At 44.0% G+C, this 16,654-nt stretch overlaps 1 protein-coding gene across 2 annotated transcripts in view; it reads left to right on the top strand.

Annotated features, from left to right (window-relative positions):
- The window catches only part of Slc22a15 (solute carrier family 22 member 15), a 60,047-nt gene that overhangs the window by 26,924 nt on the left and 16,469 nt on the right, over positions 1 to 16,654 (top strand). For both annotated transcript variants that reach the window (XR_009379879.1, XM_059265968.1), the window contains exons 5-8: positions 3,322 to 3,451; positions 7,999 to 8,214; positions 10,067 to 10,207; positions 12,483 to 12,568. Coding sequence is in view for 1 of the 2 variants with exons in the window: in XM_059265968.1 (XP_059121951.1) it covers positions 3,322 to 3,451; positions 7,999 to 8,214; positions 10,067 to 10,207; positions 12,483 to 12,568 (573 nt within the window). In the remaining variant the exon portion in view is untranslated. The remainder of the gene's footprint in view (positions 1 to 3,321; positions 3,452 to 7,998; positions 8,215 to 10,066; positions 10,208 to 12,482; positions 12,569 to 16,654) is intronic.

Here is a 16,654-nt window from a genome sequence, read left to right as displayed (position 1 = left end):
AACTCTAAAGAATGCAGATATAGGGAAATCATTTGCTCAACATTCATGACAGTACAGCTAGACCTCAGAGACTTCTGAACCCTGGAAGTCAGATGTTTCTCATCTCTGCTCTCTATGCTCTCTGAAAACTTTCTCAGAAATGAGACCCAGCAGCCCCAAGGACAGTTTTTGAATTTACAAGTTCTGATTGGTCAAGCTAAGGTTACTCTTACAGCTAAGGGAACTGTGATTGGTTCCCTTGAGCTATACAATCTGTTCTCCAGGATAGTGTGGTTGAGCGGTACTGTGGGATAATGCTCTTGTACATTGTAAAGATTTGTCACTTGAATTGGTTTAATAAAACGATGATTGGCCAGTGGCCAGGTAGGAAGTATAAGTGGGATGACTAGACTAGGAGAATTCTGGGAAGAGGAAGGGTGGAGTCAGGATCACCAGCCAGATACAGAGGAAGCAAAATAAGAACGTCAGACTGAGAAAAGGTACCAAGCCACATAGCTAAACATAGATAAGAATTATGGGTTAATTTAAATGTAAGAGCTAGTTAGTAATAAAGTCTGAGCTACTGGTCAGGTATTTATAATTAATATTAAGCCTCTGAGTCAATTATTTAAGAAGCAGCTGCTGGGTATTTGGGAACAGGCAGGTGGAAGAGAAACTTCTACCTACAGAGAAGTTCTTGAAATTAGAAAGGAAAATAAGGCAGAAAATCTTCTGAAGTGGACACTCAAAACCAGAAACTTCCAGATGTCCTCCCTGTCCCGCCCTGATTAATGGATGAGAGCATGTAAACCCAAACCCAGATTGTAATAGGATGCTGTGGTAACTAATTGCAGTTGTCAACTTGGGTGTATTAGGAAATACTTTAGTGAGCACACTTGGGGGCATGTCTGATAGAGTTTTCAGAGACTGACAAAGGAGGAAAGATCCACCCCGAGGAAGGTGACCCCATCCCGTGTGCTGAGGGTGCAGCCTGAATAAAGAGGAAAACAAAAGATACATGAGTGCCAGCGTCCATCTCTTTGCTTCCTGCTCTGCCTAGATGTGAACAAGCAGCCTCACACTCCCACTGCCATGCTTCTCTGCATGATGGACTCCAACGCTCTCAAAGTGTGAGCCAAAATAAACCCTTCCATGCTTCAACTGCTTTCTGTCAAACATTTCCCACAGTGAGGAGAAGAGCAGAGAGATGACAAACATAACATTCGAATAACAAGCATTATTTGGGGGAAGTATTAATAAGAAAAACAATCTTTGAGATCAGTATTGTTTCTATTTCAATGGTTAGAAGATGGAAATTCAGGAAGACAGTGACTTGTTCACAATCATACTATAGTACAGTGGTTCTCAGCCTTCCTAATGCTGTGACTCTTTAATACAGTTCCTCATGTTGTAGTGACCCTCAAGCATAAAATTGTTTTTGTTGCTACTTCATAACTGTAATTTTGCTACTCATATGAGTTGTAATGTAAATATCTGATAATGCAGGATATGTGATATGTGACCCCTGTGAAAAGGTCATTTGACCCCAAAGGGGTCATGACCCATAGGTTGAGAACCACTGCTGTAGTGTTTGGTAGAACTCAGATTTAAACTTAATCCCTCTGAAACCAGCCTATCTTATCCCCTGACTGTGTTCTTTTTGTGTATGTCATCATAGGTGAATACTGCGTGGCAGAGAAGCCTTGTCCTTGGGAGCCAGCCAGGTGCTATATGGTGCAATATAAAGAATTCAAACAGTTATTGATGGTCTTAAATTTCCAGGGGACTCCATACTGTCTCTATTCTCTTACTTGGTGAATCTTGTTCTCAGAATGCTGCACACACACACACACACACACACACACACACACACACACACACGCACACACCCCTTTGGCTTTCTTTTCCTAGGTAGGGCAAGCAGTATATTAGTTATCATGTTTTGTCATAAAGTGATAATCTATGAGCAGTGATCAAAGAAAACATTTGTTTATAAGATTATCATAGAAAAATTAAAAATAAGACAAGCAACGCCCATCTAAAAACTGCCTTTCCATAGAAACGAGCCAGGAGATGGGGGTGTCTCAGGTTGCCAGTGGACTTTGTACAGGGCTGGGCTTTGCCATATACAGCCTCTGTGTTGTAGACACCTTCCCCTAACCCTCAAGATATTTTATTGCTTCAGTGTGTGGTTAATAACGGTACCTGTTTCATAACACAGCTCACACAATACATTATTCTCGACAGATATCTCAATAGCCTGCCCACAGTGATAATAGCGGTTACTGAAAGTGTGTCAGAGGTATAGAATTTGCAAGAACATCAGGCAAGCTGGTGCATTTAATCCTCATCTCAACGCTTACTGAAAAAAGCATAGGTTTCTTTACAGTTCTGTGGTTGATACTTTTCCATTAGTGTTTTGACAAAAATCCATGTTTCAGAAAGCTTATGTTCTCCTTGGGAGAGTCAGATGAGAAACAAGTGTCATACATCTGATGGTGATAAGTAGAGAAAAGTGATGGGAGGAATTGGGAGTGACTTAAGATAATATTTTCATCAGTAGCCTCTGTGATGAAGGTTAAGACCCAGAGGCTGGCAAGTAGACTAACACACTTTCTGAAAAAAAAAAATTAAGAGTAAGACAAGCAACGCCCATCTAAAAACTGCCTTTCCATAGAAACGAGCCAGGAGATGGGGGTGGCTCAGGATGCAGGTGGACCTTGGACAGGGCCGGGCTTTGCCACATACAGCCTCTGTGTCGTAGACACCTTCCCCTAACCCTCAAGCTATTCTGTTGTTTGCTCTGACTCAGAGTTGGAGCTGTGGAGTCCACATGGTGGAAGGAAGGAGGCAACTACCACAAGTTGTCTTCTACTTCTTAAGTGCACCAGTGGCACACACAAGCCCACATATACAGAGACACACATACAATCAGTAAAAATAGAATAAAACCTTTAAAAAAGATTAAGACCGGCATGGCACGAACTGCGTGACTTGAAAGTCACATCACCCCCATTGAAAAACACCTCCAGCTTCAGCCAGGGGTGCAGGCGGAAGTCAGTGCAGCAGCCAGTACAGAGAGCATCTGACAGAAGCCTTGGACTTCATCTTGTCCACAGGTGGTGCATGTTTCCAGCTGCCCGTCCTCCATTCCACAGCTTTCCGGCCCCTCTTGATGTTATAAATTTGAAGCTGGGTGCTGGCATAGTCTCTCCCCGTGTTCTGCCGCTCACACTTGGGGCAGAGCTGATGTCTCACGAGGAGGACCTGCACACTGACCGGTGTTGGGAAGGGTCCTGTGAGTGGCCTTCGCCAGTGACAATTCTCTTTTCCCTGTATTAGGATCCATCGGCGGTCTCTTCTTTGCTGTTGGCATCGCGCAATATGCCCTGTTAGGATACTTCATCCGCTCCTGGAGGACCCTAGCTGTTCTGGTCAACCTTCAGGGAACAGTAGTCTTTCTCTTATCTTTGTAAGTAGACTTTTCTCTTGGAATTTTTGCTCCATAAACAGGAGTATCTTAGAAGGATGTGAGTAAGCGAGCGAAAGAGCAGCATCACTTCCTTCAAGAGTGAATTCTGGGAAGAATTAAAGTGCAAATGTTCAGTTCTTGTCAGCTCCTTCGACGAGAGAGATGCTAGTTAATTAGTTCAGAATGTAGATATCTCATGTTTAGAGTAATTGACTGCATTTGGTCTTCAGTGATTGGAAATTTCTTTCTTTCCTTCTTTCTTTCCTTTCTTTCTTGCCTTCTTTCTTTCGTTCTTTCCTTCTTTCTTTTTTCCTCTCTCTCTCTTCCTTCTTTCCTTCCTTCCTTCCTTCTTTTTTTTTTAAATTCAATGCCTTAATCTTAAAGCCCTTCAAGCTGGATGTGGCCGTGGGCTAGGTGTATGGCTGAGATCTGATGCTGTGGAGCCAAGTGTAAGTGTTGAACACGGAGTGACAGCTGTTCATCTTGCACGGGAGTCTCAATTCAGGGCCTCTAAGTACAAAGTCTGCAAGAGCGATCTTGTCTCCAGGAGTGCTCAGAGCAGGACAAGAATAATTCCCAAGCCAGGGTGGGCTCCATAAACAACTATCCAAGTGTCACATTATGGTGGCTAGCCACCAACTTCAGCCCATTTTACCACGCTTTAATGTGGCCAGTGAAAGCTCTTTCTTCGCTAAGGTATTAGATTAAAATCTTTTGTGTAAACAAGAATTTCACCAGTGATATCTGGGGTTTCTTTAGTGACGTAAAGTAAGACAGACCTGTGGTAGTATCTTCATTTCAGTTGCGCTGTGATTTAGTAGCTCTTTATTCAAGTTGAGATTTGGTGGGATCTGAACTGAAATTTGCTTCCACGGTGTCTTTGAAAACAAAAGGAGAACTGTTATATGCAGAAATGAATGTAGCGGGATATATAATATAATATAGTTAATCTGTATTAAAGAAAAAAACTGCATTAAAGATTGAGTTGTGTGAACTGTGGGGAGGTCATTTTATTATTATAAAGGGAAATAACAATTGTATTAGCTTGCACATTGTGCATTTTTGAAAGTAATCAGTGTGCTTCATATCGTGCACGGAGTTGATAAGCAGTCTTGTAAATACTGGTGAGTAGATGAGGTTTCTTTGCAGATATTTCACAAAGCTCCTACTTCTCCCCAGCCTGGCTGTCAGCTCCCCTCACTAGCAGTGCAAATTCGGTGAATGAGAGGAGCCATTGTGCCTTTGTCTGAGTCTGCAGTCTGAGTTAGTTACTGCTTAGTGCTGGAGGAGGAAATGTTCTCACTGGGAGACGAATTCAGGACATGAACAATACAAAGCAGCCGAGAAAGGACTCATGAGCTCTGAAAGTACTCTCACTCTCAAATATCATCTTCGATATGATTGACGAAGTGTTGGGGTTTTATTGCTAATTAACAATCATGAAAACACAAAGGCCGGGAGTATGTGACCACTTGTTAACCACAGACAGTTATGTCAGGATTTTGATATACTTCCTCCTGGTTCTTTTTCAGTCCTTCCAACTCTGCCTCATCTAAATTTTATTTTCATATGTTTTCTGTATATAGGCAGGCCAGCTGTCTTCTTAGAATTCTTTTTATTTATATTAAGACTCAACCAAATCATTGTACGTGGCAGCTCCATATTGCACACAGTAGCTCCATATTGCACACAGTAGCTCTATATTGTGAGCAGTAGCTCTATATTGTGAGCAGTAGCTCTATATTGTGAGCAGTAGCTCTATATTGTGAGCAGTAGCTCTATATTGTGAGCAGTAGCTCTATATTGCACACATTAGCTCTACATTGTGCACAGTAGCTCTACATTGTGCACAGTAACTCTATATTTCACATATATATTAGCTCTATATTACACACAGTAGCTCTGTTGTGCACATAGTAACTCTATATTGTGCACATTAGGTATATATTGCACACAGTAGCTCTGAATTACACACAGTAGCTCTATATTGCACACATTCGCTCCATATTGTGCACAGTAGCTCTATATTGCACATGGTAGCAATAATTAAATCAATAACAATAATTAAATGGCAATAAGGAGGTGACTAAAAGGTAAAGACATTATAGATGACTTTGATTGACAGTCCAGTGTTGTACATGAGCATCCTTGGCCCCAGTGGGTAAGTTCTATGGAAATTCCTTTTTGTCCCAGCATCTTTCTTCTGAGCACCCATTATACTGCTCCTTATAAAATGGAAATGCTCACAGAATAGTTTTGACAGAATGACTGTCCACAAAGCTTCTGGATCCTGTAGTGTTTATTGCTCACTATCCTTCTTGAGAAGTATCAGGAATTGGAGAAAACACCAATTTTATTCATCAGAATTTCACTTGAGGCAGAGGGTGTCAGATTAGACTTTTAAAATGAAGTCCTTTGATTTTTGTCTAGTGAAGAAGAAAGACTTCCAGGGTAAGAGTGCTTGCTTTGTGATCTTGACAACGAGTTCAAATCCTAGTACCCACATAAAAAGCTGAATGTGGCCACGTGCCTCAGTAACCCAGCACTGTGGAAGGCAGCGGAAGGAGAGACCAGCCTCATCAGAGCAGCTTCAATGAGAGACCCTACCTTAAAGGAGTAAGGCAAAGAGTGAATAGATTAGAGGACCTGACTCCTCCTCTGGCCTCTAAGAGCACAGCATATTAACCTACACACACACACACACACACACACACACACACACACACACACACACTCACATGTAGTTAGAGTTTTTCTGCCTGGCCCACAGTCAGGACAAATCTCTCTCACCTGCCAGTCCCACAGGCACTCAGACCCGATCAAGTAAACACAGAGACTTATATTGCTTACAAACTGTATGGCTCTGGCAGGCTTCTTGCTAACTGTTCTTATAGCTTAAATTAATCCATTTCCATTAATCTATACCTTGCCACATGGCTCGTGGCTTACCGGCATCTTCACATGCTGTTTGTCATTGTGGCGGCTGGCAGTGTCTCTCTGACTCAGCCTTCCACTTCCCAGCTTTATTCTCCTCCTTGTCCCGCCTACACTTCCTGCCTAGCCAATGGCCAATCAGTGTTTTATTTATTGACTAATTAGCAACACATTTGCCATACAGAACATCCCACAGCTCGCGCGCGCGCACACACACACACACACACACACTCACACTCACATACACACACAATGTTTTAATAAGGCTTCCATTCTGTCATGGCTTTGTCTTTGGGAAACCCTCTTGAATTGAAGGCAGACTGGTGAAGCGAAATCGACTAGTGCTGTGGATATAGCTCTGTATAAATAAACATTGATTGGCTGGTAGCCAGACAGGAAGTATAGGCGGGACTAACAGAGAGGAGAATGGAGGGAACAGGAAGGCAGAGCAGGAGACTGCCTGGAGCTGCCACCAGGACAAGCAAGATGTAAGCCACGAGCCATGTGGCAAAGTATAGATTAATAGAAATGGGCTAAATATAAGAGTAAGAGCTAGACAATGATAGGCCTGAGCTAATGGCCAAACAGTTTAAATAATGTAAGCGTCTGTGTGTTTATTTTATAAGTGGGCTGCGGGACTTGGCGGGACCTGGAGAGAAAAGCTCTCCAGCTACAACATAGTATCTGCGTTTTGAAACTGTGAAGACACTAGTGGCCTGCCACCAAGTGGCTCGACACTCTGTGGCTGTGTGAGGGACACCTATGGTTCTGTAACTAGAAGTTATCCTGCAAGGGACTCTATTCTTCACAGTCTTGGGAAGCAGGGAAGGTCCTCAGGACACTCTGAAGCTCGCCCATTGGAGAGTTGGAGTATTCTGAAGCAGGGAACGGCCAGAAGTGGCAAAGATGTGTTAGACTGTTTCATGCTTCTATGTAGTCTTAAAATAATGTCTCTCTCCTAAATAACATGTCATTATGTTAAAATACCTCTGAAATGTTTTCTTTGATTAGATAATAAAGATTTCTATCTCCATGTGAGACTTTTCAAGAGCTTAGGAACTCAGTTGGTTAGGCCTGGTGGTGCATGCCTATAACCCCAGCACTCTGGAATGTCTTAAGTTCAGGACTATCCTGGGCTATGTAGCAAGTTTAAGGCCAACCTGTTCTACATAGTGAGACCCCATCCTTAGAAAAAGAAAAAGATGAAAACATGAAGCAAGGCTATGCCCACTGCTCTATTGTCTACCAGCCTTTAGTGGGGATTCAGAGCTGTGCCTGACCTGTGCTTTGTGAGGAATGTACATCATTCAGCACTGTAGATTTGCCAGTCACTTACTGAAACTTACTTAAAAAAAATGGAAATTATTTATCTCTATTAAAACAATACTTGAAATGCATGTTCTCAGTTCCAACGACTAAAGTAAGCCGCCATTTTCCATTGCCACAGTGTTGGGGTAGCCCTTTGTCCTCTTTCCTGTGTCACAGGGAAGTCATATCTTAGGCTCGTGATGAACTGAGCTGTGGTGAGGGAAGCCCCCTCCAGAGGCTGTTTGTCTCCGTCCTCTGCATGTGCACCCGTCTGAATATCCAGCCTTTAATGACATCTCTTTCAGATTCATTCCTGAATCCCCTCGTTGGTTATACTCCCAGGGTCGGCTGAGTGAGGCAGAAGAGGCTCTCTACTTCATCGCCAAGAGGAACCGCAAGCTCAAGTGCACGTTCTCACTAACACATCCGGCCAACAGGAGCTGCAGGGAAACCGGAAGCTTCCTGGATCTCTTCCGTTACCGGGTCCTCCTAGGACATACTCTGATCCTGATGTTCATCTGGTAATTCTGAGTGATGTTATGGAATCTTCAGTTTGAATGCTGACGGTCTCTTGATAGCCTGGTCCTTCCACAGGGCTGCAGAAAGATTAACGTCTTGTCAGAATGAGGTTGTTTTGTTAAAAGCAAAACCAAACAAGGTCCCTGTCCCTCAGTGCTTTCTGTGTGTACCCCTCTGCTCTCTTGGAAATGTCATCTCTGGCACCGATGGGTTCCCAAGGGGTTGAAGGAATGGAGAAAACCACACATCAAGTCAGTAGATGAAGGGTTAACACTCTGAGCCTGATATTCAGTTGCTTAGTGTATTCCAGCCTGCCCCTCAGAATGCATCTGAGTTCCTGTAAACTACATCCAGGATTCTAGCTGATGATGCCTTTTAAAGAATGAAGTTTCAGGGAGACAGTTGATGAGGCTCGTGTCCTAGGGTGTGCACAGTGAATGTCAAACATGGAGCTTAAGAGAACCTCTGAAAATCAAGCCCGCAGTGTAGTGCAGATCTGCGAATTGGAGGTTCTTACTAGTTAGAAGCAGATACTGAGTGCACAGGAACTCAGAGCTCTAGCCAGCTCTGAGTTTGCTCATCACATGGCCCATCAGCTGCTTTGGAGGAAGCACCTACTTGTAAAGCTGCTCTTTGTAGTATAAGGAAGTGAACCTGGGGCCTTGTACATGTTAGACCAATGTCCTCCTGCTTTGTCTCTGAGCTGTCAGCGCTGAGCTGAGAGCCCACTGTAGCCTGCCCTTCACAGCCTAGGACACTTGGCCCGCTGTTGTGGTTTTTGGCAGAGGGAAAAATAAAGTGTTCCCTTTGCCATTTGACCCCAGTGCAGCGGCAACGTGCCAGGCTTTTTCTAGAGAAAGCAAAATGGAAGCAGATGAGGAACCTCTTTAGCAAGCACTGGCCATGTCAACTACAAAAGACAAACTTGTAGTGTTGGAAAGCCCGGGTAATCTATTGCTTGGGTAGGAACTTGTGGTCTTCATCTACTAGTAAAGGGCAGCCTTGTGGTCCTTAGAACTGTCTATTCTGTGTTGGGATTTTACTACAGCAGCTTGCCAGACTCTGGTGTTCATCTTACCACTTCACTGCGATTTGGAGCTCCAGGTTGGTGCTCGGTTGAGCTGTGCTCATTCCCGCTGAAGAAGACAGTCATGTGTCTGGCCTAATACCAGAGCTAGCAGGTGCTCCCTAAGTGTGAATTTCAATGATGGTGTGCAGAAATGAGTTAATGTCTCTCGAGAGCCTCCTTCCCTATTGATCGTCTCAGAATTCCTGCTCTGCTGTGATCCTGGCCTTTTCTTCTCTAACCTTGTCTCTGTATTTATGTGTGCCTGTTGAAGACCTTGGATGGGAAATGACTAGGGCCATAGGGGGATGGAGAGCCTGGCATTTGTGGCCGGCAGATGACCCACCTGAGGATCCAGCCCATTCTCTAGCCATCCCCTGTTGGCTTTGCCCATAGGAGGCTTAGTCCAGCCCTTCTGATAATATCAAAAGGCCACAGGCTAGTGTTCCCTAGATTGTTGAACTCAGTAAAGTAAGAATAAGGCCATTGTTTTCACTTCAGTGCAGAAATGCTTGAGGAGGCAAGAACAATGTCTTTCCTCAAGCAGGAACTGTCCATTCATTTGCTTTATATAACACATGGACATAAATCACTCCCAAAGCCCCAGTATGCCTTTGTGTCTTGATAGGATGGAAGTTTAGATGAAGACAGAGAGCTCGGTGGGGGGGTCAAACTTGTTACTTGCAGCAGAGGGTCTGATTTTGACCTGGCACTATTAATCTCTCCGGGAAAATCCTGTTTCCGCCCCGGGACTTCTCTCACTGCTCAGTCCTTTGATCTCCATGCAGGTTCGTGTGCAGTTTGGTGTACTACGGCCTCACCCTGAGTGCGGGGGACCTAGGGGGCAGTATTTATGCCAACCTGGCTTTATCTGGCCTCATAGAGATTCCGTCCTACCCTCTCTGCATCTACCTGATTAACCAAAGATGGTGAGTATGGGTGATAATGAGGCATACCATAGAGGCTGTGGATTGGAGCACATACACCTTCTTCCCATATGTGCATTCCTACTTATTATGAAATATGGTTGTAGACAGTGTATGGCCAGCACTGTCCATCAGAGTTTCTCTCCGGCTAAATGCAGCTAAGCTCACTTTTTATTGTAGTTCTTGAGTTTTGTGTATGTGAATGCTTATGCAGGCTTTAACTCAGTGTAAAAGGTACTACCATCTGAGAGGTGTTGAGTAGTCTATATAAATTCATAGGCCTGAACAATGTGCTTGTTAGCTCCATGTAGATAGAATCCCATCAACTCAGAATCCAGAGGGTCTTAGAAGCAGGAAGACAAGACCTGACAGAACTAGAAAGACTTCCTACCCCCTAAGAACTACTTAGAAGGGACAGAGTATACCCTGCTTTTGCTGCTTGTGAGCAAGGGAGTGGAATTCAAATGTTATCTTCTAGAGATCCACATCCTGGTCTGTTTATCCCTTCTGTTATTTGGTGAGCTAGGAACCAGTTGAGTTGAGTGCCATTTCTTACTGTCTAGACATTATCATTTCAACCCAAACTATAACATTGCACATCTCGATACTATTAATCAGGAAACCAAGGTTCCTTTGAGGTTATTTAGACTCATTAATAAAAGAATTTAGGAACGGACTTGGAAGGAAGATTGAGGACAATTTTCTTAGTGTTTGAAAGAAAAATAACAGGGCAGGCAGGCTGGAAATCCAGGCAGCAGGAAAAGATAGAACGCAGCACCTTTTGAGGATAAGGAAACAGTGCTATCCAGAGTGCCAAGGAAAATATGCTCAGCCTTTGGCCAGTATCTGAAAAAGAGATGAAGAGAAGGATCAAGAAACAAACGCTAAGTGCCAGCCTGTCCCGGGCTCTTGTTTATTTTTAAAACACAAAAAGTAAAACATGACTGAACATCGGAGTGGGCTAGTGAGCAGAAGGAAAAAGCCAGAAAAGCACTGGGCCATGTGCCGTAATACCCTGACTCTCCTGCCACACCTGTCAGCACGCTTCAGCTGAGAGTCCTGCAGCCCAAATGCAGGACTCTGGTCAGCTGGAGGTTTTTCTCCCAGGCAGCATTGCGTTGCCTGGTCTGAGTCTTCTGCTAGTGACCATTACTGACTCTCCTCATGATCCCAGAAGTAGGCCAGCCATCACACTCGGCATGTCTGTAAGAGTACATCCACTTCTTTTGCAGCTACGGGTTCCTGTGTATGCCTCTGATGGCCACTTCTAGCATCACCAGGAAGCTATTCATAGGAGTAGCCTTTGCCTGGGGACTGCCTGTCATGGTCAGTGTCACTCAGAAGCCATTCCATGCTAGATGTCAAAAATAACCTGGAACTAGCTGTCAAAAAGACACCAGACCTTTCCTGCTTTCCGGCAGCTACTGCTGCAAGGCAGGGCTGCAGTCTGCAGGGCACAAGTTCGATGCCTTTGGGGTCAAGCGGACTTGGGTTTCATTCTAGTCTGAGCCATGTGTTAGCTTTCTGACTTCAGTAAGTTCCCCCATCAAGCTTCCATTTATGATGATTTTAAAACCGGCAATCCTAAAATTACCCTGACAAAGTAGTTATCAGAATTACAAGTAAATACCGAAGTTCCTAGCAGAGGACCTGGTCTGTTGCTGTCCTTTGGAGAGTGGAGATTAATGTAGCATCTTTCTTCTAAGCCTGGACTTATTATTTGGAAATTAAGGTGTGTAGTACATTTTACTTAAATAAAAACCACTAACAAGATTTTTTCGTGTTTATATTTCTAAAAGATTGAGACAAAGACAAACAAACAAGGAAGGCCCACCACACCCTGTATTGAAAACTTCCAAGCCCATAAGAGTCGGGGAACCAGAGACTAAAACAAGCTATTGGACTCCATTCTCTTTACCAGGGTCGGTCTCTGGAAGATGGAGAGGGCAACAGCACACGCTGCACATTTGTTATTAGGACTGGGGAGGTAACAGGTGGCATGCACTGAAGACAGTCCTGCCACAGTGCACACTCTGGGAAACACATGACCGGATCCTGCCATCCACTGGATTCCCTTGTCATGCATATGTATGTCCTGATCTGTCTCCCGACCTGCGGCTACATTTGCCACCCATTCAAAAAAAAAAAAAAAAAAAAAAAAAAAAAAAAAAAAAAAAAAAAAGATTAGGTCGAGGACACTTAAATAGGAAAGCTGGCAGAAAGGGAAGATGACTTTCTAAGATTCTTTAGAGAAACATGATTTCCTTCTATTATTTAGGTTTGGTCGGAAGCGGACACTAGCAGCATTTCTGTGCCTTGGAGGACTGGCCTGTCTTATTGTGATGTTTCTTCCTGAAAAAAAAGGTATGCCTTTCAAATTTCCATGAGGACTTTGAACAGCGCTTTTATTACAATGAATCTCAATATAGAAAGGGATTACCATATGCCATGCTTCATTTCTGTGATTGAGTATTATTTAGCAATTGTGTGGTCTATAATGGGCCAGATTCTTTGCATTGCCTGAACCATTCTCTGGGTGAATAATGTGCTCGGAGATGTACTATTAATTCTTTCAGGCTATTAAGCTACCATCTGGGGTGTCTGGGATGCAGCAGTGGTGACGTTAGAGTTGGTTTACTTGATGATGGAGAAGGCCAAGGCCTCTTCTGCACTGAAAGAAACTCCTCCCAAGCTGCATATGAAATCCCACACTCCAGCCAATCTCAAGCCTGGAGATTGGACACTGGTTCTCAAAGGTAACTTTGGAACCCTAAATGTCTCCATCTGGTACCCCAAAGTTAATAATAGTAACAGCAACACCATAAGAGTAGCACTCACTGCCCATCACAGTGGTTGTGCTCTTGGTCATTTTCAAGTGTGAATAAGGGCCGCTGAGATGACCCAGCTGGTAAAGGCCTTGCCACCAAGCTTTCTGACCTGAATTTGATCACTAGGACCTATATAATGGAGGTGAGGACAGTGCCCACAGTTGTTCTGTGACTTCCACACACACGTTGTGGTACACACACATGCACACAGAAACAAATGGATGGACATAACTTTAAAAATAAAGTGCAAATAAAGTATATTTGTAGGAAGCTTTGGTATTTTTAGAATTCTTTAGCTTCATGGCACAACACAGCTTCAGAAGATGTTCCTTTGGGTGGTAATAGGGCTCAGTTGGTAGAGTACTTGTCTAGACTGCCTGAAGCCCTAGGTTCAATCCTCTGGACCATATGAAATTTAGGCATGGTAGCACATCTGTAATCACAGCACTCTGGAGATAAAGGCAGGTGGAGCAGATGTTCAAGACCATCGTTGGCTACGTAAGTTTGAGGTCAGCCTGGATACATGAGACCCTATCTAAAAACAAGTGTCTCTTGGTCATCCCATTTAACACAGTTACCCCTACATAGGAATTCTTTAAGGCTACATATGGCAGTGTGTGCTAGCAATTCCAGCACTCAGGAGACTGAAGCAGCCGGACCCCAAGTTTAAGGCCAACTTGGGCTATGCAGCAAACTGGAGGCAGGCCTGGGCTACATAGCAAGGTACTCTCTCAACAATAAAAATGGAAGAGATTCTGTTACTGTGTACTAGATACATAGGTACTTGCAAGTTTCCAAGCTGTTTTTGTTTCCTGTTCCTTTTCTGGTACTTGCACATGGGCAGCATGGCAGTTCCTGCATGGGGAGGTGTGGTTTTCAGGGAGGAGGGTCCAACAGCTTTGCTACAGGGCACATGGGCTGGAAATGCCCTGCGCTTTGTTTTAGAATTTTGATTGCTGTCGTATGGCTCTTGTGCTCTGCATGGGAATCATGGAGGTAGTCTGACATAAAGTTAGAAACTTCTGGAAACCATGAACTGCTCATTCCCCATCAGAGCAGCCTGCACGCTAAGTGCCCCTCTGCAAGTTGCTGCTCCTCTAGGTCGAGTTGTCCCAGGTCTTCTCCGGAGCCTTCCAGGTTGCCCATACTTCTGACCCTCCAGTGTGCCGGCTCCACCGTCAGTCACCACCGAGCGTCTGTGCTGTGAACCACAGTTCCTCAGCTCTGATAGTGATTCAGGCCAGGATTGTACAACAGCTGGACAGCGATCATTATCAACTCACGGAAACTGGAGAATTCGGGATATTTGCCCATCTCCTATCCTCTGCCAGTGCCAGCACCCTCATGGTGTTTGTCCAGGGCAAAAGAGAAAGGACTTCCAATTGTGGTGGCTTTATGCTCAGCAGAGCTTCTTTTGTGTAGACAACTCGGGGATGCAGTTTTCTACCAAAACTGTCATAGTCTGTGCGTCATCTCAGAGAGCAAAGCTGTGTCTCATCCCACCTCTGGAAGCCAGGCCAAGGGATATCTTCTTTCCCCCTCTTACTTCTTTGCACATTCAGGTATCCCACCTCTAGGACTCTGCACAGGACCCTTCCTAACACACACGAGCGATCTCCTTTCCATATTAGCCACCCCTCTTCATCTCTATTGTCCTGAGAGCTTCTGGACCCGTCTGTGGGTTGTGCCCCTTGGTGGGCATGGCTTGAGACACGGTGAAGTGATGTCTTCCATGGGCTCAGGAAATATAACACAGCTGTTATGCTCAGAAAAAGTGGATACCCTGTCAATTTTTCAAGATTTCCTAGGAAAGAAATTCTCTAATGTCCCTTAGTAAATGATTTCAGTTTTTAATAACCATGACTGCTAGAATGATCCTCTCCCACAACGCTGAGTCCATTTCCTTTCATTTGATTCATCACTAGAAGTAGAGAACAGATGGCCAACTTCTTGTGCATAATCCTTGCTGTTCTTTCTGGAATCCTCTCTGAGCCTAAAAAATTCTTTAACTATTCATATGTACCCTTTAAAATGTTTTGTTTGGTTTCTTTTAAATCTGTTTTTCAGAGTTTTAAGCTATAGGTTATGACAGTTCCGACAAGCATGTATTAAGAGAAAGACCCCAGGGTCTCTATTAGCAGCAGCTCATGTGAGCTTGAAGACCACTCTGCTCTACTGTGTTCTGTTCATTTTCTGGACATTTCCCCACTGCGCATTCCACACCTGCCTTCTCTCCTTTCTGCCAACTCAGGTGCCCTTTACCCACTGGCTTCTTTTTAGCATCTGCATATGATTGTGCCTCTCAGTTTCTGGGGCATTCGTGGATACTGTGACAATATATCTCTAGGAGACACGGAAAATAAGCTAAAGACCAGATGTTTAGTATCTTTCAGCCTGTGGTTTATAATTGTACATTGACTATCCCTAATCCAAAAAGCTGATTGTAAGACAAATCTTAGAAGGTCTTTTTAATAAAAAAAAAAAAAACCCAGAGCCAGATATTGGGGTGAAAACTGAGAGATCAGAGAAACAGAACAAGCCACAGTCAATCTCACCTCGCCAATCCTCAGCCGATACTGTTTTCCTGGATCCTCAGACTGAAAGCCTCTGAGTCCTCACCCCTGAGGGTCTCAGCTGAACTGCTGCTAAAAAGCTTCTAGTTCCTGGTCCTCACACCTTATATACCTTTCTGCTTCCTGCCATCACTTCCTGGGATTAAAGGCGTGTGTCCTTTCCAAGCAAAGACATGAGATCTCAAGTGCTGGGATTAAAGATGTGTGTGCTACCATGCCTGGCTCTGTTTCCAGTGTAGCCTTGAACTCACAGAGACCCAGATGGATCTCTGCCTCCTGAGTGATAGGATTAGGGTGTGTGCCACCACTGTCTGGCCTCTGTGTCTAATTTAGTGGCTGGCTCTGTCCTCTGATCCCCAGATAAGTTTTATTTGTTAGAGCACTAATAAAACATCACCACGGCTGATATCTAAAATGTTCCAAAATCCAAAAACTTCCAACACTGAGAATTTTGATCACTAACACATATGATGTCCCACATGGAAGATTCCACTCTTGACCTCATGTGATGACTCACAGCACTAAAAGTATTGTATGAAATTCCTTACTGGTTATGTGTGTCCAGTGTTTATAAATCACAAATAGATTTCCTGCTTAGGCTTGGGTCCTATCCTCAAGACACTTCACTATGTGCAAATACTCCCGAATCTCCCCAAACCAGAAACACATCTGGACCAGGCCCTTGATCAAAAGGCCCCTCAGCCTGTGTTAGAGAGATGCTTCCTATCCATATGTGTTCTCTTACTGGTTGGCCTCCTGGTAAAACTCTCCTCTGGGAATATTAGCAGGGACCACTTACAGTAGTGCACAGATTGGTCAGCAGGCATTTCACTTGGTCTATATTCTTGCTTAGAGGAGAGTCCTGATTAATCTTACAGTATTAGTTGCCATTTATGGAGTGTTGACTAAGTGCTGTATTCTCCATAAACAGTAGGTCATTATGTGTCACTTATCACGTAATGAAACTAAAATTCAGAGTGCTCAGATAGTGTGTCCAGCTTTATAACACGGGGCTAGAATTTCAGGCCTTCCTGACTCACAGCCGCAGC

The sequence above is a fragment of the Peromyscus eremicus genome, chromosome 6, assembly GCF_949786415.1.
Source record: "Peromyscus eremicus chromosome 6, PerEre_H2_v1, whole genome shotgun sequence".
Taxonomy (NCBI): Eukaryota; Metazoa; Chordata; class Mammalia; order Rodentia; family Cricetidae; genus Peromyscus; species Peromyscus eremicus.
This window is presented reverse-complemented; position numbering and strand designations above follow the sequence as displayed.